Source organism: Saccostrea echinata, unplaced genomic scaffold (assembly GCF_033153115.1).
Source record: "Saccostrea echinata isolate AGI-Se365-2 ecotype Australia unplaced genomic scaffold, CSIRO_AGI_Sech_v1 ptg000030l, whole genome shotgun sequence".
In the NCBI taxonomy this organism is placed as follows: domain Eukaryota; kingdom Metazoa; phylum Mollusca; class Bivalvia; order Ostreida; family Ostreidae; genus Saccostrea; species Saccostrea echinata.
In genome coordinates this window covers 10826726-10851545 of record NW_026889779.1, presented here as the reverse complement: position 1 = coordinate 10851545, position 24820 = coordinate 10826726, and the positions used below count along the sequence as shown (strand labels likewise).

Sequence of the window (24820 nt, the reverse complement as noted above, 5' to 3'; positions counted from 1 at the left end):
GGGTTCAGAAAAAAAATGTTTATGTCGTAATTTTTTAAAGAAAAGCATTTATGTCAAACTATACATATATATGATTGTATTATAACAAACATAGTGAATAGTTACTTCAACTTTATTTTGTTATTTAGGCTATGTAACATGTTTGTCTTCTGTACATTTTTGCGACTATTAATTCAGTTTCCGGTACTGTGTGAGACGAAAACATGCAGAACTGAAAACATTTAGCCAGGAGGCTGCAGGAGTTCTGCACAACTGGAAAGGGTATTATAATTATGGCATAGTCTGTGGTTTGTGGAATCATTGATAACATCGTTTACTTGCATGACAGACGCTCAAATATCGTAACTTATTTGCAATATTTTAAACATTATCAATCAGTTTAGCAAGAAAGATAACCCTGGATAGGATTTTGTGTCATACTTTGCAGACAAGGCGATGTTACATTTGAATCTTTATTTAAAATATTTAATGGTGGAAGCATTTTACTGTACCAACAAAATGACAAAAAAAATCGTTTTGTAAAAAGAGTTTGACAAATGATTGAGATCGGTAATGTAAAAAATCTCATGATTTATGTCTTTGTATTACAGACTCCAAGGTAGTCTTAATATGTTGAGGATGCAACCCTTGGAGCCAGTGCAGTTGTATATTACTGGATACCTATTCAATTTTAACTCAGATTCACCTCTTTAGGATTTTAAGAGACAACAAACAATGTGCTTTTTGAAAATGTGTCACAAAAATGCATATTGTAAACTAACTATTATTTATGAAATATTCAGCGTCTGTCAGAAATCCATCCAGGACTACTTATTTATGCAACTGAGAAAACATTTTACATAAATACACAATAGAATAAGAGGTTCACAATGATAAAAATTTGCGAGTATAGAAAGGTCGCAAAACTTGCATATATTTCTTGCACACGCTTAAAACTTGCTTAACAGTATAGGTACAGACTCAAAAAAAATTACCAGCCCAACATGCAGGTAGTAACAAAACTTTTAGAAGCCCAAGCATGATTTAATAGGCCTGGTCATCAGGCTATTGCTGAAGCTGCATTGATTGCAAAATCTGTCCCATATACCATACTTTTCTTCTTTAATCATCTAATGGCGATTTTCAACTTTGACAATTGCAACATGAAACCCTCTGTTAAATTTTCAGAATATATATCAAATGGTTAACTGTGCTTTTTAGTCAAAGAATTTACAGTTTAAAATAAGTGTTGTGTTTATAAGGAAAAAAAAATATAAGTGCATTATAAATAAGCAATTAAATACATTATCTGCTGGTAAAGCCAGTTTCTCAAATTGAAAGGTAGAAATGTATGACAATTTTCTTATTTTAGAAATCTGTTGAGTGAAAACTTTGATTGTCTGCTTGTTTTTAATATATGCTCTTTAGCAAGTGTAAGAATGTTGCCGAGTGGAAATTCTGACAATCACGGTTCTCTGTGTTTCAACATCTTCAAAGTTTCCACATTAACATCTTTGACAAAAATGTAATAATTATTACTCATGGGATGATAAAACATTTTGTTTTTCAGATCAACTTTTTGACAGCTATGTAAAATGAGTTATAAAAAACATGAAAAACAGGAATTGCCAAATGGTTGGGTGGTTAAACAATCTAAGACATATCCAGACAAAGTCTACTATTTCAATACATTAACAGGAGTATCTACCTGGGAGATTCCTGAACTCCTCAAACCATATCTAGTAAGTACATGTGTACAAATATAAATATATTTGTATCAAATTCAACAATTACCATTTCACTTTCAAATTTGTTTACTAGAGAAGTCATACCATCGTATAGAAAATGTACATCAAATTTCTTCATGATAATTAGGGCCCCGCAAGGATTTGTGGGTGCCCTATAGTAATCACTCTGTCTGTCTGTCTGTCCGTCTGTCATTCTTCCGTCCACAAATTTTCTGTTTTTTTTCTAATAACTTTTTTTGTAGTTGACCAATTAAGTTCAAATTTGGTATGTTGGTTGAAGAGGCAGTAAGACATATTTTGATGCTAAGTTTGGTTCTCTATGTCATCCAGTTTGGAGCTGGGGTGGTGGGGTAGATTCCTTAACTTTACATTAGAATGAATGCCAGGGCAAAGAGAGATAACTGCTGAGAATGTTCCTATTGTAAAGCTGCAACTAGTCCCATGGGATTAATTAACTTTTCTCTTGAACAAAATCCAAAGCATTATCTGTTTTTGTCAAATTGAGATTAATTAGCACCTCTGTCTGCAAATGAAGTTTGTTTTGAAGTTAAGGTTGATTCTGAATGATGTTTACATTCTCTGATATGTGGATTTAAATAATGTTCATTCTTTATTTTGGTAAAATATACAATGAGTTATGAATTTATTGATTTCTAAAAATGAGATATACATAAAGATATGTTTTTTTTAATTTTTTTTTTTTTGTTTTTTTTTGTTTTTATTTATTTATTTTATTTATTTATTTATTCATTTTTTCTTTTGGCTGCTGTATGTAAATTCAAGAATACTATTAATTTTAAAGGGTAGTCCAATAATAAACTCATTCTATCATTACTGAAAGAGTTCTTATTGTAAACTTGGAAGAAAAGGATGAGAGAGCAGTACAATTAATCCCTTGGGATTAATTATCTTGACTGGGGCAGAAAATTTTCCAGGCTTATCTTTATTTGTCATTTTAATGCCCTGTTCACATAGAGAGTTTAATTCGCAGTAAATTAATGCGAAGTAGAATAATGCAAATTAAAATAATGCGAATTAAATTGCGTTCACATGACAGATAATGTGAAGTAAACTAATGCGAATTAAAATTTTATTTCTACAGTAAGGCTTTTCAGTGAGGCTATTATGACATCATTTTCAAATCACCTCACCTTATGCAGAGCAAATTCATTTGACATAATGTCATATGTAGTGTCTATACACATTTCAGTGATTAACGTAATTTTCATTTGTTTTGCACTAAAAATGGCATAGGTACCTATAACTGACCACCGTCATGTGGCAGGTGACTTAATTTTGGCATTACGCATGCGTCAAAATTTAATTCGAATTAGCTTCGCTAAGGGTTCACACAGAGCTAATGCGAAGTAATTTAATGTGCAGTAAACTAATTCGAATTAAACTAATTCGCATTAAATTCTCCGTGTGAACGCGGATCAAATTTAATTCGCAGTAACTTACGTTTAATTCCAATTAAACTCTCCGTGTGAACAGGGCATAAGATAAATTAACCTTTGTCTGCAACTGATGTTTGTTTTGAAGTTAAGGTCAAGTTTGGGTGATATTTGTATTCACTGAAGGCTGGCATTTTATAAAACACAAGCTTTATTCTTGTTTAAATATACATTTAATTGAGTTATTATAGATATGTTTTTTACTGCCTTACCGGTATGTAAATACAGGGATACTCTTTACAGGTTGTTGGATATTTAGGAATTATCTTGAAATTTTATAAATACAGTTGTTATTGCATATTCTCCTTCATATTTCAAATTTTTGTAACCAATTAAAATTCTCATTCTGTAAGCTGCACCCTTATATTTCTACCCCTCGGCGGGGCCCTTGCTGACTGGTCAGTTTTCTAGTTCATATAATGAACATCAGAATGACATACAGATTGATGGGATATTTATGAACATTTCAGAAATCATCAGAGGGCAAGTTATCAAATAAACATGCAGTGAGTAGTAGAATAAAAGCAGAGATTAGACCGGCGCCCATATTGCCCCGGTCCAATTATCAGGAAGCCCAGTTTTCACCAACCCAGGACAGTGATGAGAATGATAGCTTAGATCTAGAACTGCCACATGATGGAACAGATTTTTGTCCTAGCAATTCCATTCCTTCTGTATCTTATAATTCAGCTAACCTGCATTCAGATACTACCAAACAAAGTAACCCACTGGGCATTGTAAAACAGCATGTCAAATCTAATACAGTGTCCGCCAGGCAACAAAAAGATCTGTGCAAAGTTCAATCACTACAAACAGCATTGGATAAGCCTTTACCTCCTTCGAATTCAATACTCCCTAAATCTGTTCAACAGGATTTCTGCAAAACTGGAAAAGAAGAGAGTAACAGACCTCTTATTGCCTCTAATGAACAGATACAGCATTATAAGGCACCAACAAAAAAGATCACTTTAGATAAGAATTCTGTTAAATCTGAGAATATTCCACACAAAAAAGTAATTAAACTTTCATCACATAAGGCTTCGTCAGAAAAAATGACATTAAAGAGAGGTGCTGAGTCTTTATCTCAAGATGATAAACCTACAAATAAACGATTGAAAGCAGATGGATTAGAAGAATGGAATTTTTGTGATACCAGGAAAGTTGTGAAAAGGTCTCCTCCTTCAGCTTTTGACACCTGTAACCTCTCCCCAAGGGAATCATCTCCAGATAACTTACTTCTAAATGATCCTAAAAAACGTGAGGACATTCAATCATGGATCAATCATTTAGAGTCAGATGACCCAGCATCAGATCCTCTTGGTGATTTCTCGGATCCAACTTTGGATCAGGGTTCACCAGACTCTGGAACATTCAGTCTGGAGAATGACAATCGTAAAGTGTTGGTTCAATCTTATGACAGTGGATTTTTGTCTGTGGGTGATACAAGTAACCTCAGCAATATCACGCTGACGATAAAAAATGATGGTCCAGTGAAGAAAGCTGTTGTCAATCCATGGAAAGGTTGGTACACAACATCATCTAATGGCATTTAATTTTGTTATGAAGTTTTTAAATGATTCAATTTCCACATAAGTCAGACTTTGAATGCATTTTATGGAAGCCAGTGGCAAAAACTTTTCCTAGCATCTCAAGTGATTCTTAATATTACCACAGGTGTCCATGAAACTCCTGTTCCCATCAACCAAAAGCGGCGAGAGGAAATCAGTATGGAGATTGATGAAGTCCAGCAGGTGCTTACTAAGGAGGATGACAGAGAGATTGAGGAAATGGATGTATCAGATATAGTGGTATAGACTGTTTAGTACTAAAAAATTATCATATATGTTGAAATAATGAAGTTGATTGAGTTTAAAATACTTGTGTCCACAGTCATGTGACATCTTAGTACCCATTTTCCCATTCCACTAATAGTTTGTCCATGTTATGAGAGAATAGCAAAATACTTGTAGGTGAAACAATCAGATTATGCAAGTACCAGGTAATAGGTGATTATTCTAGTAAACATGTTTACGTAAATGTGATATTTTGTGTGATAGGAGTGATGGTTTTGTGTTATCTTTTGAAAAATGTAGTGTGATAGAAAGATATTACCTGTAATTCTCATACAATTGTTTAGTATAATATTGTACAATATATGATAAACTTTGAAATGGGGTTTAAAGAAATTTGGAACATTTCAGCTAAAAGAAGTTCGAGAATCTGTGAAGAAATGTCCAAGTGAAGTAATAGGAACACTGACACAAGTTTTCACTTCTGACCAGCCAGGACATATCCAAAGTGTAGACCATGTAAGTAATATATAGGGTGTCAAAATATCTTCTCTTTTTTTTTCAAAAAAAAAAGGAGCCATATAGTAGACACAAAGGCTTCCATTACACTTTAAAAATATTGATAGAACTGTTGATATGGGTAAAGAGGGACATGCCAGAAATAAGACAGTTTTTTCTGTCTTTTCATTTGAGAAAGAAATAGAAAATCATTTAAAATTTGAAATTTTAAGATGGATTCAACCTTTTGTGGATATAGAGCTAAAATAACAAGAAAACCTCAGAAGTTTACAGCTAAGACTTGGGTATACATGCTCATGGTGTCATTGGTGTATAATCACTAATTCTGAAAATAATAATACAATGTAATGTGGACTCGATAAAAGAATTAGTAGCCAGTGGTAGGATTTTTTTTTAAGAAGAACTTTCTTATTTTTTTATGATATTCTTACTTTTAGGGTTTACACATAGTTGTTGACACCAATGTGTTCATAAGTAACTTGGCATTTGTACAAGACCTCAGAGACCACTGCTTTGAACGTAAGTCAAACCTTTGATCTGGATTTATTTTATACATGCACATGAACATGGACATGCATACACATGTAAATGTTTTTTACATATACGATGTACACTGAATTAATGCTACTTGAAATTAAACTTAAGGGAGTCAAAAATTGATTAAAATGAACAAAACCTGGCTTAAAGGAATTTTCTCACTCATCAGTTTCATCAATGAGACTTATAATTGACTAATTACATGTACCAGTACTTCCAGTCAAATGTTTATCTGAAATTTAATTACTGGTATTTTTAAGTTGATTTCACCAGTACATGGCAGTGTTCATGTGCATACTGAAATGAAATGTACATTTACCATGTTTACAGATTTTGATTGATGCTATGTGTGTCAATGGTGAAGAGTTTAGTAAGTTTTAAAAGATAGGTTATTGTTTGCATTTGTTAAGTTAAGCACATGTATAAGAAGTATTAAATGAGAAGTACTGAAATATTTTCTTTTAAAAGGTTAATAAAAGACTACTGATTTTAATAGCTCATTGGCTTAAGAAGATATGAAATTAACATTTGATTTTTTTCTGATAGAATTTGGGCTTCCTAATCTAGTCATTCCGTGGGTGGTGATGCAGGAATTAGATGCTCTGAAATCAAACAAGTCATCGGCTGCCACTATGGTAAAATGACATTTAAAATGTCTGGTTTTGGGTAAGATTGTAGGAATTTTGCCCACAATACCTTACTTTGTTTAAATACTTGTACTCTTTGAAAAAAATCTTTAAAAATCAATTGTAAGACATGTACTATGTGGAAACCAAATGCAATTTTATTTTTTTTTAGTCCATGAAGATTGGCAAATGTGCCAGAGCAGCTGTTCACTATATTTATCAATGTTTCATGGACAACCATCAGCGAGTGATTGGTCAAAGTGCAACACAGGTACATTCGAACATCAGTATCTAGAGTATAGCAGATATCCATTGGAGTTACTTACTGTGAAGTCACTAATTTTCGTGGGTGTTTAATTTTCGTTGTTTTCGAGGTATGAAGAGACCCATGAATTCAGGCCCACCACGAATTGTAAAATTTCATATACATGTATATAACTACTCAACATTTCTTCATCCATGAAAAATGTGGTTTATTAAAAAAGTGTAAATTGTTCCAACCCAGTTTATATCATATTAATTGGGTATCTGTTAAACTAATTTCTTATGATTTAATTTTCATTCATTTAGTATAAGAAAAAACAAGAGGCCCATGGGCCTCATCGCTCACCTGAGCATATTGGCTAGGCAAAAGCACAAATCAGTTCAGTATTGAAAAGATTGGGGGGGGGGACTTGAATTTTAAACTACCTTATGATGCTTCCATGTCAATTTAACAAATGGCTTTGTTGTACTTGAGAAGATTTTTAAAAAAAATTTTCTCATATATTCCTTTGTAAAAATTTGATCCCCCATTGTGACTCCTCCCTATCCCAGGGGTCATCATTTGAACAATTTACTTGAATCTACACTACCTGAGGATGCTTCCATATCAATATGACTAAACATAGCTTTTCTGTTCTTGAGAAGAAATTTTTTTCTATATGTTCTTATGTAAAACTTTCAATCCCCCATTGTGGCCCCATCCTACGCCCGGGGATCATCATTTGAACAAAATTGAATTTACACTACCTGAGGATGCTTCCATATCAAAATGCTATAGATGATTTTCTGTTCTTGAGAAGAAGATATTTTCTTATATGTTCCTTTGTAAAATTTTCGATCACCCATTGTGGCCCGACCCTATCCTGGGGGTCTTCATTTTAACAAACTTGAATCTACACTACCTGAGGATGCTTCCATATCAAAATAACTAATCATGGCTTTGCAGTTCTTCAGAAGAAGATATTTTCCTGTATATTTCTATGTAAGACTTTGATCCTCCATTGTGGCCCCACCCTACCCCCAGAGGTCATCATTTGAACAAAATAGAATCTACACCCTGAGGATGCTTCCACATAAATATGACCAATCAGGGCTTTGCTGTTCCTGAGAAGAAGATTTTAAAAATTTTCCTATATATTTCTATGTAAAACTTTGATCCTCCATTGTGGCCCCGCCCTACCCCCGGGGGTCATGATTTGAAAAAATTTGAATCCACTCTACCTGAGGATGTTTCCACATGAGTTTCATCTTTCCTGGCCCTGTGGTTCTTGAGAAGAAGATTTCTAAAAGATGCTATTAATTTTTCACTTATTCTTAATTATCTCCCCCTGAAAGAGAGCGTGGCCCTTCATTTGTACAAACCTGAACCCCCTTCACCCAAGGATGCTTTGTGGCAAGTTTGATTGAAATTGGCCCAGTGGTTCTAGAGAAGAAGTCGAAAATGTGAAAAGTTTACAGACAGACGGACAGACAGACAGACGGACAGACGGACTACAGACAAAATGTGATCAGAAAAGCTCACTTGAGCTTTCAGCTCAGTTGAGCTAAAAAGATGATTGCCCTAAAAAAAATGACTTCAAATCGTACAAAATTTAAATGTAAAATCAGGCAGATTGATACGTTTTTAACGCATGTCATTGTGATGTAGGCAACCCAATTTATACAATATAAAGTAATTTTTTTTATCCAATGAAATACCGTGTTATAACCAGAATTAAATTATTCACAAATAAGTTGAAAATAATATAAAAAATTCAATAAGGTCGGCATGAACTTTTTTTTATAAGAAGCAAATTTAGCATAAGTATATCATGTGATAACTTTGAATATATGTATTACCTTGCAGGTAGTTCTTGTAATGTCAATGTTTACTTTTGTTTTTCAGGCTTCAGCTGCATCTAAAGAATTCCAGGCTGAGTGCAATGATGATAGAATTCTACAGACCTGCTTGCAGTGTCAAAAAAATAGTAAGTTTTTACTGAAATATTATACATGCTACTGCTGCTTCTCCAAAATTTGTAAATGATGAATAATTAGGACACCCCAAAGACTTTTCGTTGCTATAAGGTAATCCCTCTGTCTTACCGTCTGTCTATTTTATTTATTTATTTTTTTTTTTTTTTTATCAAATTATCATATTTTTATCCCTTTAACCTTTCCCTTAGATGCATATCCATCTCCTGGGTCCTTCCTGACAGTTTCAAAGTGTACAGACAACAAGAATATAATATCTACATGTATAAGTACATGTACATTGTTGAAATTTTTTGAACTACATGTACATGTACTTCAACTTGTTTTGCTAATGCTTGCTGACTGGACAGTTTTCTAGTTTTGAAAGTGTTCAGATAACAATAATTTAACATATATGTGGGTATATACATGTACATTTATAAAAATTTTATTGTCTACTTCCACTTGCTTTGTTAATGCAAGGAATATTTAAAGAGAAATTTAATATCGATTTTTTTTTTTAGCTGTAGTTACGTATAATGAAATGGGAAGCATTATTTGGCTTAATTAAGATGTGAATGGGAGTCTTTTGATTTCTGTTGCAGGAATGAACTCAACTGTGATACTGTTAAGTAATGATAAAAACCTCCTTAGTAAGGCCAGAATTTGTAAAATTCCAGCATTTGACAGTTTTGTAAGTACAGCTATTTATTTGAATTGAATGAGAAGGGTAGATGTTCTGTAATCTTGCTCTTATTCCTTTGCTAACATCATAGAACAATATTGTATATACATTGTATATATACAACATGAACAACTGTCTCTCTTTCATAAATACACCTGTCTGCCTATAAAAATGCTCATTCTAAATATGTTGGCAATCTGTATTATCAGTACATGTACTGTGAATAGGTTTCATGCCATAAATAAAAGTGATTACAAATTATTCCACCCTGTACTTACTTCACATTTTTCCATCAGTCATACAGATTTTTTCATTATTTAATTGAATTTCATGTAAACGATACAATTATTTATCTACATGTACCATGGGTAGTATCTTCAGTGCTAAATGAGATTTTCTTTTTTTAGCTATTAATGAATGGAGTAAAATCTCTTCAACCTCATTGCCTCAACAAAATAGCAAACAGTAAGATTTTATGAATGCTTATATTACATGAAAAAATTACAAATTAACATTACTGTTGGTAAAAATTAAAGAAATTAACGATTGAAATTTATGCTGATCAGTAATTCTATTTAGGTAATAGATTAAGTTTACATTAAATTGCACATAAAAAATACATACACGCATGCACACACAGTGAACAATGCCTTTCTACAGTAATTTTACACAGAGCTGAAGTTTTCATTTTGGAGGTTTTATTTTTCTTTATTCCAGAAAATTATCCAGCATTGGTCCCTAGTGAATCTAAACAGACCCCGTCCAAATCACATGCCATTTCTCCCAGTGTCCCCCCAGAAAGCCTCAGTCAGTTGGTAAGTCACTACTCCACGTACTGACCACTCATTAGGTTGTTTTTTTTTAGTTATGATGTTATTTAAGGAATGTTTTTAAGTTTTGTGTGAGTTATTGGTGTGTAAATCACACAGACTTGTCACGTAGGCATATTTCATGAAGCGTGCTACGCTTCATGAAAAATATGTCTATGTGCAAGTCTGTGTGATTTACACACCAATAATTCACACTAAACTTAAAAACATTCCTTATATTTACATTTTAAATGTTTAAAAGCACCAAAAATATATTCAATATTTCAATTTCTCGCTGCCCTATATTGTTACATTTTTATTAACATCTCTGTAGCCTCATTGAGACGCTACTTTAGCGCAAGTTTTTCTGTGTATTTTTCCCTGTATACAGGAAAATGGAATTCAAATCAAATTCACAGTTGGCTTAGTAGAAATACACAGCAAATGTAAATATAAAGGATGATAAATTCTCAGATTCTTAGTCAGCAAAAGATTTTCAAAAGTAGGTCTAACTCCAAGGTCAAGAGGTCAAATATGTTGGTACCCCAAGGAAGGTCTTGTCACAAGAAATACACCTGTAAAATATGAAAGCTCTAGCACCAACCATTCAAAAGTTATGGGCAAGGTTAAAATTTTATGAACAAACAGATGGACAGACCAAAGATTATATGCCCCTGAATCCTTATTTCGAGGCATAAAAAGTCACCAGCTCTGTCATAAAATTTAACCTTAAAAGTTTTTCATTGCAGTGTGGGTTAGATTAATTACATTACAGTGGACTACAGTATAACAAGATGCTAGGGACATCGGTTTAGATGTCGTTATAACCGATATTAGACATATCCAAAGTCTGCATTTTACAAGCTGAGAGTTAATCAGTATTTTATTAAAGACCAGCATGTATCATTGAGCATATTTATTCCCATGTGAAATTATGTTCATATAACAGTGAAATAAAGAGGTGTATTTAAATACACTGTTTGAAAACGAAATAAAATAATTTTTTAAAAAATATGCACAATTGAATAAGTGCACGTAAATATATTTAATGACCTCAAATAATAAAAGACATCACTGGTTTGCTACATGTACTTGTAACTAGAATAATCATTCGCATTGCACAATTATGATCAAGCTCAAATACATTGCAGTGCCAAATTTTCTAAAGTACTTAAAGTAGAATCATCATTGCCCATCGTAATATACATAATGAAAAAGGGGGGGGGGGGGGGTGTACCACTTCCAACAATAAATTATTTTGCAGAAATTTCTCAAAAAACATCCCCAACCTCTTGAATTTATTTCCATCTCATTTTCTTTTAAAAAATTACCACTGTTAAAATCTCTTAAGAATCATTGCCGAAAGAATCAGAAAGCTCAATTATAAACCAGTATTGCTAATTTTAGCTCCACATGCTGACTGAGCAAGTTCCCTAACTCTACCAAGTCATGTACAGTATATCGAAATCATCAGGCCAAAACTCAGAGGCAATGTAAATTTTTATTTGGTTTTCAAAATTGTCCTAAATGTGTAAACTGTTTAACTCTTATCCATAATCCTTTGTATTTTATGTGAATGTTTTAACTTTCGCTAATACATGTAGCTTTTACTTTTGTTTGGTAGGAAATGACCTTTCACATTGTAGAAGCCAAACTGAAGTTAACATCGCAATAAAAACAGCTCATTATTACTTTTAAACATCTTCGATTAATTGCCGTGGTGCAAAGTTGTGTACAGATACCTATGATAATTACTGTTATTTACCGGAACTTGCCTGTGCAATCATCTGTGTCACAAGTATCTCGTTATATCTGATAGCTCTTTTCACTAATCGGGACAGATTTTGACCTTGTTATAAACAGAATCTCATTGTAAGTGATCTCGCTATATCAGGCATTTTTATGAAGGAAATAAATAAGAATTAATTTGGGACTCAAAACTCATCAGTTGTAAGCGGTACTTCACTGTATCCGATCTCGTAATAGCCGAAGGCCACTGTATATACATGTAAATCTGTATGTAAAAAATACGCATTATAAATCTTAAATCTAATTATCTTGTGAGACTTGCCCTTCTTTTTTATGAATCCTTTCACTTGGATATAAAGAAATTGATTACCGGTATGCTACATGTATATTGTCATTACAGTTGGATGAGATGCTCTGTAAATTGAAAATGTGGTTGAAGAATGCTTTGTCCAGTGTCTTAGAACGTGAAATGAAAGCAGCATATGATGATATTTGGTGAGTTAGGATGTCAGAAACTGACCATTTTTGAAGAAAGTAAATTATGTTCCCCAAATGAAGTTTGGGAACATATTATTTTTTACTCTGTTTCTGATTATTTTTCTTCTTTTTTTTTCCTGGGCACTATTTTGTCTGTGAGTATTCTCACCATTTATGGGGGTACATGTACTTATCTGATTGAGATAAAACCTTATTAGATTTAAGAGGCATTTAATAAGCAATGAGGAAAACTGACTGATATAATAAAAATAGCTTTAACTGTCATTTTTTTTCCCATGAAATGCTTTGAAACTCGGAAAATAAACAAATATTAGCAGTGAAGACAATATGACATGGTAATATATCAAAAAAGAATGCAAGGGCATGCATGCATATGTGCTCAATTCTGATTCAGTTCTGATACTAAAATGGCTGTTTCTCATTATCTTTGATAATATATGTACTGGTACATGTATATTTTTTGAGACTCTTAAAGAACATGCATATATATGTGAGATGTAAAAAACAAGTGCATGCACATTTGCTGAAATCTGATTGGCCAATACTCGTACAGCAATATCAGCATTTGTTTTTCAATGAAGTATTTTGGGAAATAAAGTGTAGGTCAAAGGATTGACTAGTTTAATGAAGCTTATTAGCTCACCTGAGCTGAAAGCTCAATTGAGCTTTTATGATCACCTTTTGTTCATTGTCCGTCTAGCTAGCTGTCTTGATGTCTGTCTGTCTTTTCACATTTTTTACTTCTTCTTCAGAATTACTGGCCAATTTCAACCAAAGTTGCTACAAAACATCCTTGAGTGAAGGGGATTCAATTTTGTTCACCTGAAGGGCCACACCCTTTTCAAGGGGAGATAATTAAGAATTAGTGAAAATTTGGTGGCTTCATTTTTATGCAGAAATATTTAAGAAAAAAATCTTCAAAAATCTTCTTCTCAAGAGCAGCAAAGTCAGGATTCGTCACATTGATATCCTCAGGTAGTGCAGATTTAAGTTGGTTAAATCAGGACCCCCAGGGTAAGGTGGAGCCATAATGGGCTATCAGATTTTAAAGGAAGAAGGAAGACCTTAAATATGAAGAAAACCTATATATGAAATATAATAATATTATAATAAAAATTTGAAGCATTCTCAGATAGTGTTGATTCAAATTTATTAAAATCATGACACCAGGGGGTAGGGTGGGGGTAACAAGGATCAGAGTTTTACATGGGAATAAATACAGTCAAACCATTATCTCAAACTCGATGGGACTGAGAAAAAATTTGAGATATCCAAGGATTTGAGATATTGAGAGTAAAATACTTAAGGAATAAGTGGTTGGGACTTCCAAATCAGTTCGACATATCCATGGTATTCGAGATATCATCAGATATGCTTTTTTTTTCAGCTTCAATTTTGTATGAATTAGAAGGTCGTCTACATGGCAATGTGCATATTAAATCATTATAAAAAGATGCACCCCTGGCTAGATCACCCCTGAACCTTATGTTAAAATTATTCATTTCAACCATTTTGTTTTTGTACCAGACTTGCATTTTTTCTGCTTTTAAAAAGTGAAGGTAAAGGCTTTCATGCTTTTGTCACTGAATGTCTTTTAAGGCAGGAATAGAATAAAGTATGTGTGAAATTAAATTTCAGTTTAATGCTATTTCTCATAGTTTTGATCAGATTTCATGTACACCAAGATGCATAATTCTGGAAATCTTCCAATGAATGGTTTTTTTCTATGGTCATTAAAATAAAACAAGTTGTGTTTTTGAAACACTGAATGGTTTTGCCATGGTCACTAAAATAAAAGAAGATATATTTGTATAACAGCTCATCACCGAGGTTAAAGTCTTTCAAAAGTAGGGCAAACTCCAAGGTCATGAAGTCAAAAATGTTGGTACCTAAGGAAAGATCTTGTCACGAGGAATACATTTGAAATATAAAGGCCCTAGCACCAACCGTTCATAAGTTATGGCCAAAGTTAAGGTCTTTCAAAAGTAGTTCAGACTTCCAAGGTCAAAGGGTCAAATATGTTGGTTCCCAAAGAAAGGACTGGTCATAAGGAATACTCATGTGAAATGTAAAAGCCCCAGTACCAACCATATAGAAGTTATGGCCAAGGTTAAAGTATTTCAAAAGTAGTTCAAACTCCAAGGTCAAGATGTAAAAAATGAAAGGTCTTGTCACAAGGAATGCACTTGTCTAATATGAAAGTCTAATCACCAGTTTGTTCATTAGTAGGAGGTTAAATTTTTTTCAAAAGTGGGTCAAACTCCAAGGTCACAGTCATGATTTATCCAAAGAAAGGTCTTGTCACAAGGAATATGCATGTGAAATATGAAAACTTTAGAACCAGTCATTCATAAGTTATGACCAAGGTTAAAGTTTTGCAGACAAAAGACAGACAGCGTGACAGATGAAAAACCATATGCCTTTGAATCTCCAATTAGGGTTGCATATTAATCAGAAAAGTTCTTTCAGAATACCTTTTTACCTTCAGTTTTGAATTTAAAAGTAAAAACTTGATACAACTTGAGAAAACATCAAGATGCATAATTCTGTAGATGTAAAAGTAAAAAAAAAAGAAGACATTTTGAAGTTCAGACAACTTCTTCTTACACCATTACACAATTTCAATTATACAGAATTTTTAGTTTTATAACCTCACACAGTTTTGTGCATGTTTACAACTTTACAACAGCTGTTTACAACATCATTTTGGTTACATGTACATTCAAAATGCATGTTACCTAAATTCACACTTGATAACACTTGTATGTTACAATTTCTGAACTACTTGTTGTAGGTTAGAGATTGTGTTGAAGAAGCCCCCGTGGACCCTCTCAGACCTACTTGAATGCTTCAAAAAGTAACCTTCTCTTTACAGTATCACAAATATAAATGTCTTCCTTTATAATTTAACATAGTGTGCATGTACTTCTTGTAAAGAATAAAAACACATTTACCTACATTTTGTAAATAATAGTAACAAAAAAATAAATACTTGTGTATTTATATACTTTATGTACTTATATATACAATGTGACCATTGAAGATTTTTGGACAGTATGCCTTTAGATTTATGTGGTTTTTTAGACACTGGATTGCAGTATTTGGACAGATTTACAGAAGAAATTTAAGTACAGTAGTGGACAGACTATTGGCCAGATTTAAGATCAATGCAGGTGAGTTAGTAGAATTAAGTTTTAAATATCTGCAGTTTTTAGCTCACCTGAGCTGAAAGTTCAAGTGAGCTTTTCTCATCACCCTTTGTCCGGCATCAGTCTGTCTAGCTGTTTGTCTAGCCATCTGAGAGGGGATTAAATTGTTCAAATGAAGGCCAAGTCCTCTTCCATTGGGAGGTCATCAAGAAATGGTAAAAAATATGGTGGGGTCATTTAAAAATATTTTTCTTAAGAACCAATGGGTCAGAAATAGTGAAACTTTTGGGAAAGATTCCTGACATAGTGTAGCTTCTAAATTATTCAAATAATGGTCCCTGGGATAGGGTTGGGCAACAACTGGGGATCAAAGTTTTACATTGGAAAAGATAGGAAAAAGAACTACGCACGGTAACTCCCGATTTCCGCCTACATTTTACAACCATTTAATTCAATATTGATGACAATTTGGCCATAAAATCTTTGTTTAATACAAAGAACAGTTCAATGGCAATTGATTAATTATTTTAATTCCAGTGCTAAATAGTAAAATATCCCTAATTCCAGCTCTTGAAATAAGGGGGGTAGACGATATTTTCCACTGAAATCGGGCTATAAAGCATCACCATATTCTGAAATAGTCTTGAATATGAATAAATGTTTCTAAAATCTTTTCTTATGTTTTATGCATATAAAATTAAGCATATATATTAGTAAAATATAATGTTTCAGTTGTAAAGCACTTGGAAATTGCTGAAAAAATAAGCATTTTTGTCGTTTTTTGTATATAAACATATGTTCCCCCCCCCCCCCCCCCCCCCGTGAAACACAAAAAGCTTTGGTATGAATTTGTGAAATGACAGTCCATATTACCCGTAAAAAGGAATTTTTGTTTCACGGGGGGGGAAGATGTTTTAAAAATATTTTCCGTTTTCCGTTGATTTCTATAGTGAAAAACACGAGTTTTACCAAAATTTTAGAGTTATCTCTCGTTGTTTTCCCAAAGAAGTAATGTTTTATGAAAATCCATATAAATGTCAATATAAATATTAAAAATCATTCGAATATCTTAACTTTTGAAAATTGACTTGGAGGTAGGCAGGAGAACAATACTATTGTTCGCAGTTCTTCTTTTAAAATCTTCTTCTCAGGAACCACTGTAACAGAAGAAATGTAACATACTGTAGAATCATTCTAATATGGGGGATGGGGGTGGGGGCAATGTTTGTGAGCATGCAAAATTTTACTGGTACTTGGGGAAGTAAATTCATGGGAAACTTGTTTATACAGAAGATTCGAAAGAATTATTTGTGTGGATGTAAATCCATTGGTAAGGGTGACCAACAAAATCTATGAATATTGGTCCCCCATGAACAATGATGATTTTACAGTATGTGAAAGCTTCCTTACATAGTATAGATTCTTATATGTTCAAAGCATTGCACCTTGGGGATAGAGTTGGGCCACTGTTGGGGATCAAAGTTGTATATTAGAATATCTATGAAAAATTCTTTAAAAATCTTCTCAAAAAACACTGAATCAGAAAAGATGAAACTTATACATAAGCCTCCTGACATAGTGTAGATTCCTATTTTTTCAAATCAATGACCCCCCCCCCCCCCCCCCCCCCCCCCCCCCCCCGGGTAGGGTTGGGGCCACAATAGGGGGATCAGAGTTTTACATTGGAATACATTGGAACATTTTTTTAAAAGTGTTCTTCTCAAGAAGACTAGAAAAAGATGAAACTTGTTTTTGATATAATGAAGAATCTAAATTGTTCAAATACAACAGAACTATTGATTTGCATAAATATTTCCAAGTTGTGTGGATTCATTTTTAGCTCACCTGAGCGGAAGACTCAAGTGAGCTTTTCTGATCACATTTTGTCTGGCATATGTCTGTCCGTCCATCTGTCTAGCTTTCTGTCCATCTGTAGACTTTTCACATTTTTGACTTCTTCTCAAGAACCACTGGGCCAATTTCAACCAAACTTGCTACAAAGTATCCTTAGGTGAAGGGGATTCAAGTTTGTTCAAATGAAGGGCCATGTCTTCTTCCAAGGGGAGATAATTAAAAATAAGTGAAAAATTAATGGCATCTTTTAAAAATCTTCTCAAGAACTACTGAACCAGGAAAGATGAATATTATATGGAAACATTCTCAGGTAGTGTAGATTCATATTTGTTCAAATCATGACCCCCAGGGGTAGGGCAGGGCCACAATGGACAATCAAATTTTTACATAGGAATATATAGGAAAAATCTTTAAAAATCTTCTTCTCAAGAACAGCAGAGCCATGATTGGTCATATTTATATGGAAGCATCCTCAGGTAGTATAGATTCATAAGTTTGTTCAAATCATGACCCCCGGGTTAGGGTTGGGCCACAGTGGACAATCAAAGTTTTACATAAAGGAATATATAGAAAAAAATCTTCAAAAATCTTTTTCTCAAGAGCAGCAAAGCCTTGATTGGTCATATTTATATGGAAGCATCCTCAGGTAGTGTAGATTCATATTTGTTCAAATTATGACCAGGGGGTAGGATGGGATCATATTGTAAGTTCAACCTTAAAGAGGAAAAAACCCACAGTTAGTCAAAGAAATATGCAAGCATCCTTAGTTAGGTTAGATTCAAGTTTGTTCAAATCATACCCCCCCCCCCCCCCTTTAAGGATAGGTCAGAACCATTTTTGCTTTTGAACTTTTCAATACTGAACTGATTTCTGCTTTTTTCCTAGCCATAGTGCTCAGGTTAGCAATGTGGCCCATGGGCCTCTTGTTTTTAAATTCATGGACCTTGGGTTAGAGTTAGGTAAAATTGGGATTAAAGTTAAGGTAATGCATGATACTGGAATAAAATTTTTCTTCTCATTAATTTCAAGACCATATTAATCATTTTGATATTGAAGCATCCCCATATTGTTTGGATTCAGAGACCCCTTAGAATTAAGGTGGGGCTATAATATGGTATATAATAATATTTTTCATAGGAATATGAATGAGAAAAATCTTTTTAAAATCATAAGAATAGCAGGGCTAAAGTTAATCAGGTGAGTGTTGTTGCCCATGGGCCACTTGTTTTCATGCAGTGAAGTGAAGTGATATGTCTCTGCATAGTTCAAAAAAGATGAAAAAGGGAGACTCAATATTAAAGTTGTGCCTTTAATCTGCCTTTATTCAGGCTATGTTTCAAAGCAAATTGTCCATATATTGATGCACCTTGATTACTGAAACAGATCTTTTAAATCAGTAGAAATAAATTTAACTTCTGTTCCACTCAGATTTTGTTTAGAAGGTGAAGTATCTGTATTATTAGTGTCCATTTTGCTGAGGCTCTACTGTAGTTGATTCAGAAACAGAGAATCATAATAGATAGTGTTATAATTTTGTTCTTGTAGCATTGTCTTAGTATTTTTAGTTCATTTGTACATGTTTGTGATGCCATTTGAGGTTTATATACCAATAAGTAAGAAAGAACTCTTTAGACTACAATCCATGATTTAGTGATGATAGGCAAATTTTTTGTTCATTGTTTGTAAAACATGTACCATTTTACATTTTATTATGCCAGCAGTTTTCCTTGATGTGAAATTCAAAATAATGAGTTTCAGTACTATACATTCAATGCTGAGAATTTTTTAAACAGATTTCCATCTGAGTTTCGAGATTTACCGGTACCTGTTGAACGACTGCCTAGAATTGTTGGAAGAATGTTACAAACATAAAAAGTAAGATTTTTCCTATTGTTCTTATGAGTCATATTGTTCTCTCTGTCAAATGAATATACATGAATATGAACGTTTTTTTTTCTTATGACCCCAGAATAAAACAAGAATGTAAGCAAATATTTTTAGAATATGTTGTGCAAATTTTTTCACTGTTGATGGTATTTGTCTCAGATCCCATCTTGCTAAATCATGATTTAACTATAATGTTTTTAAAATGATGAGTTAGAAGAATACATACATGTACATGTATATTGTGTTAAAAAAAACAAAGGTTATTTTATATAAATGTAATTACTATTACTGCTTAGAGATGACACCTCAGTCAGTGAGGCATTGTCAGGGCTGAAGAAATGTGAGCAGCTGTGTCATGACCTCAAGGCTGGTAATGTCAAGGTCAGCAATCTGGAGGCTTACTTGGCTGGAAAGCAAATGCCTGCTGAGTCAAAGACTAAGGTAGGCTGAAGTCAATACAAAAAAAGATGTTCATCACAATAAGTACAGTACATGTCTGTAACCAGTATAGGTCATATTTAATGGTGATTAGAATATGCCTGTTTTTATATAAAGTTACACGTATAAACATATAATGGACTAATTGTGCATGTTCATCTGCCTGTCATGTTTTCTAAATTTGTTCTTTGTTGAGCTTTTAACATTATGATATGCTGATGTGACTTTATAATGAAGATTTAATGGATTTTGCACACTTTCATCAGGTTTTGCCTCTTTTATTTAGAGTACAACTTTGTTAAGATACATACCTCAATTTGAATTATTTGAAATGATTTTGAATATTAAATTACATCATGTAAAATATATTTTTAAACAAAAAAGAAGAAAATTTTGCACACTTTCATCAAATGATGTCCATTTACATTCTTTTATTTAGACTTTATGACTTAATTTAGATACTTGACAGATTGCCTTACATTGGAATTTTTAAAATGCATGTACCACGATAATTTTGAATGTAAAATTACACAATCATACATCATGCAAATCATTTATGTAAAGGAATAAGAACTTTCAAATTGTTAACAAACGATTCATATATGGTTTGTTTATCTATTAGCAGGAATGTATGGACAAAAATAAGAACAGAGTAGAACATTTAAGTATAGAAGATGTAGAATCTAAGCTGACCAACATATGGGATGTCGTGTATTTCTGCTGGTAAGTACATATCCCCCTCCCCCCAATCCCCTTTATCATATCTTTCAAAAAGCATAATTAGAAATAATATGCCTGCTTTTCATTTGTTTTACAGTGAGGATTTCCAGGGGGTGATTGATAACAGGAGAAAAAATGGCAGTACTAATCCTGAGCGACTGCAAAAAATGATGGTTGTTTTTCAGAAGTTGATTCCAGCTCTGGATGGAATTCGATATGAATATGAGCAGTTAGTACTGTATTTTCTTAAATGGAATGTAGAGAATACTAAATTTCATGGTACAAGTAGAATAGAAGATTTTCATTGGGATGAGCTTTTGGCTAATTGTTTGCTAGAGTTAATACATGAATGCAGTCTACTCATATTTTTTTGTCTGTTGCCTTTTCACATTTGCATGTAAAGACTGTATATGATTTACACACTGTAGACTAAATCAGAAGTGCATGTAGGTTGTCAGGTTCATACTTTTATAAAGAATTATGAATTGTATATTGACTAAGTTTGCATAGATTGTGGATATTGGTATCCTGCTGTAAACATGTATATTTCAAGCAATCAAAGCTTATTTTATGATGAAATTGTATGGAAATACATCTACATGTACATGAATTTGAAGATATTTCGTACAGGATTGTTTTCTTCTCATTCTCACTAACAGATAATGAGTCAAGGTCATAGATAAGAGCGTTATACCAGAAATGATAAAAAATTTACTTCTCTTCCCTTTTTCTTATGAAATAAACAAAACAAAACATGTAAACTTTTTATGATCATGTTTCAGTATATTTTTTTGGATGACCATTCTTTTATTGAACTTTTTCAGGGCATTAAGGTTCAGCCCAAAGGACATATTAGACAAAGCAGCTCTTGTTCATGGACTCTGTGTTCAGCTGAACAGCTTCTACATTAGATTAAATTTGGAGGTACATGTAGTAAATCATGTCTTTCTGTCAATTTTAATATTTTGAAATTGTGGGGTTTTTTTCCTAACTGAATATAGATCCAGTAGAATTTTGGATATGTGAACTGTAATCAGGGGTCTTAAGAAGAATTGCAATTAGTATTTAATTCAGTCTTTAATTTTCCTTTCTTATGGACATGTGCCACACAGAATATATTCATACATGTAACTACATTGATCAAAAAACCTCTTCAGCGATTCTGCAATTAAGATCAGATTATCACAAGATGGGATTCAGCTCATTATACCTTTATCATAATCATGAGTTTATATGCCATTGATTTAAGAATTCTTATTTTAAAAGTGAAGGTCATCAGGTTACTGTTACAATGTAATAGCTATTAGACACACGTTTGAAAAAAGCTGTTTAACAGAAACTTTAAGACACAAGTTTAACGTAAGTATATTCTATTATTTCAGGCAAAAGATGGTAATTTGGAGGTGGCTAATGTGCAGGCATTATTTGGGATGGAAAGCAAGAGGTATTTCAATAAAGTCCTTCCTTATTTGCTTTAAAGCTAATAACTGTGTAGAGTATAAAAAAATAAACTATCATAACTCCAGTTTATATGCAAAGTACATAAAAAGTAAATCCTGCATTTACATAAATATGTTCAATGAATGGTGTGTGATTTTCTTTTATAGACAAATGCTTAAAGATGGATTGGATCACCTAGACAAAATGATCCACAAGATTCATGAACAAGTTAAAATGATGCAGGGTTAAAGGAGTTTACATATACTTGTATATTGTCAAAAGGTCCATGTTCATAAGTTGTTTGGGAGAAAAGCATTTATGGAGTTGAGACTGTGAGAAAGAAGAGAAAACTCTTGGTTGTATGATGGGCAAATAATTTCATATTGAATGTTAGATGTACATGTACCATTTAAAAGTTTGACTTCTCATTTTTCATGTCTGAGAGGAAATATTAACATTGAGGGATGTAAATGTGCAGCTGAATTTTTTCATGAATATACTGTAATACTCTGCTGTCCTGATATGGAGAAAAATGTCTATCCTAAGCCCATTTTTCTATAATCTATTGTTTGAGGTAGATATTGTGCAAAGCTGGTTTTATTAATTTAACAGCTTTACATTTCTTTATCAGAGTGGTTAAGTCTCTTTGTCCTTATCATTTTTAGCTCTTCTGAGCCAAAGGCTCAAAGAGCAAATGCTATGGCCATTTGTGCGGTGTGCGGTGTGCGTAAACTTTTTAGAATATGGGCCATAACTCAAGAACCCCTTGGCCAATTATTGTCAAATTTGTCACAGGGTATCCTTGGCCCAAGGGCTCCCTTTTATACTAAAACTGGGGTTGTGACCCTTTAACAAGGGGAGATAATTAGGAAAACAGAAACAAAAGTACTGGTTGCTAAAAAATCTTCTTCTCAAGAACCACTGGGCAGATTATCACCAAACTTACACAAAAGGATGAGGATATGTTGTAGATTAAAATTTGCACGGGGATTTACCCTGGGGCAAAGGGCGTGGTCTCAAGGTCACTTCAAAGTTGACCAAAAATTACATTTTATGAAAATGTTGATATTTTGCTTACTATAAGGACTAGGATCATCAAATCTTGTCAGTTGGTGCATCTAAGGACCTCATATCATGTTGACTCAAAAGTAGGTCACGGTGACCTACTTTTTAAATTTTGCGGCCATTCTTATTCAAAATGATTTAGAGGCATATTTTGAACAATTTAAGGCATATGATCATCAAACTTCGTTAGTTGATGCATCTTGGGTCCTCAAAGTACGTCAACTAAAAAGTAGGTCACCTTGACCTACTTTTTGAATTTTATGGCTAATCTTTTTTAAAACAATTAAGGTCATTAATTCGATTACGGGGAGGCTTAGAATCATTAAATCTTGTAAGATGATGCATCTTGGGGCCATAAAACATATTTATTAAAAAGTAGGTCACAGTGACCTACTTTTTGAACTTTGCAGGCATTCAATTTCAAAGCATTTTAGAGGCATAATTTGGACATTTTAAGTCCTATGATCATAAAACTTTGTAAGTTGATGCATCTTGGGTCCTCAGAAAAGGTCAACTGAAAAGTAGGTCACCATGACCTACTTTTCAGTTTATATGACTATAATTATATATTTCAGGTACTAATTGGCTTAGAATCATCAAACTTTGTCAGTTGATGCATCTTGGGTCTTCGGAGTAGGTCGACTAAAAAGTAGGTCACAGTGACCTACTTTTGAAAATTTATGGCATTAATTAAATATTTCGGGTACTAATTGGCTTAGAATCATCAAACTTTGTCAGTTGATGCATCTTGGGTCTTCAGAGTAGGTCGAGTAAAAAGTAGGTCACCGTGACCTACTTTTGAAAAGTTATGGCTTTAATTAAATATTTCGGGTACTAATTGGCTTAGAATCATCAAACTTTGTCAGTTGATGCGTCATGGGTCTTCGGAGTAGGTTGACTAAAAAGTAGGTCACGGTGACCTACTTTCGGAAAATTTATGGCTTTAATCAAATATTTCGGGTACTAATTGGCTTAGAATCATAAAACTTTGTCAGTTGATGCGTCATGGGTCCTCGGAGTACAGCAACTGAAAAGTAGGTCACGGTGACCTACTTTTGAAAATTTATGGCTTTAATCAAATATTTCGGGTACTTATTGGCTTAGAATCATTAAACTTTGTCAGTTGATGTGTCTTGGGTCCTCGGAGTACAACAACTGAAAAGTAGGTCACGGTGACCTACTTTTGAAAATTTATGGCTGTAATTAAATATTTTGGGTACTTATTGGCTAGAATCATCAAACTTTGTCAGTCGATGTATCTTTGGTCCTCGGAGTACAGCAACTGAAAAGTAGGTCACGGTGACCTACTTTTGAAAAATTATGGCTTTAATTAAATATTACAGGTACTAATTGGCTTAGAATCATCAAACTTTGTCAGTTGATGCATCTTGGGTCCTTGGAGTAAAACAATTGAAAAGTAGGTCACTTTGACCTACTTATAAAATTCTATGGTTATAATTTTAAAAAATATTTGAGGTATTAATTGGCTTAGAATCATCAAATTTAGTTGATGGGTCCTCAGAGAATGACAAGTGATAAGTAGGTCACCATGACCAACTCTCAGGTACTAATTGGCTTATAATCATCTTGGGTTCTCAGAGTGTGAATTGGAATTTCAAGGGTTTATCTAAATATACAGGATACTTCGAGGCTTCA

General features: G+C 33.3%; 1 protein-coding gene across 2 annotated transcripts; it reads left to right on the top strand.

Moving 5' to 3' along the window:
* Nucleotides 1–226: 226 nt before the first annotated feature.
* On the top strand, nucleotides 227–22756 carry LOC133197286 (transcriptional protein SWT1-like). 2 transcript variants are annotated; one of them, XM_061333244.1, is made up of 22 exons: nucleotides 227–261; nucleotides 1550–1721; nucleotides 3652–4702; nucleotides 4856–4989; nucleotides 5383–5490; nucleotides 5928–6009; nucleotides 6574–6662; nucleotides 6826–6924; nucleotides 8803–8884; nucleotides 9476–9564; nucleotides 9963–10020; nucleotides 10273–10370; nucleotides 12514–12608; nucleotides 15406–15468; nucleotides 15696–15784; nucleotides 19408–19489; nucleotides 19798–19942; nucleotides 20562–20662; nucleotides 20757–20888; nucleotides 21484–21583; nucleotides 22042–22103; nucleotides 22267–22756. In XM_061333244.1, the coding sequence occupies exons 2-22, from the start codon at nucleotides 1575–1577 to the stop codon at nucleotides 22346–22348; spliced, it is 2988 nt and encodes a 995-aa protein (XP_061189228.1). In that variant the 5' UTR covers nucleotides 227–261; nucleotides 1550–1574; the 3' UTR covers nucleotides 22349–22756. The 2 variants fall into 2 exon arrangements, with proteins under 2 accessions (XP_061189228.1, XP_061189229.1); XM_061333245.1 differs by having other exon boundaries at nucleotides 229–261; nucleotides 20565–20662.
* The last annotated feature ends 2064 nt before the right edge of the window (nucleotides 22757–24820 follow it).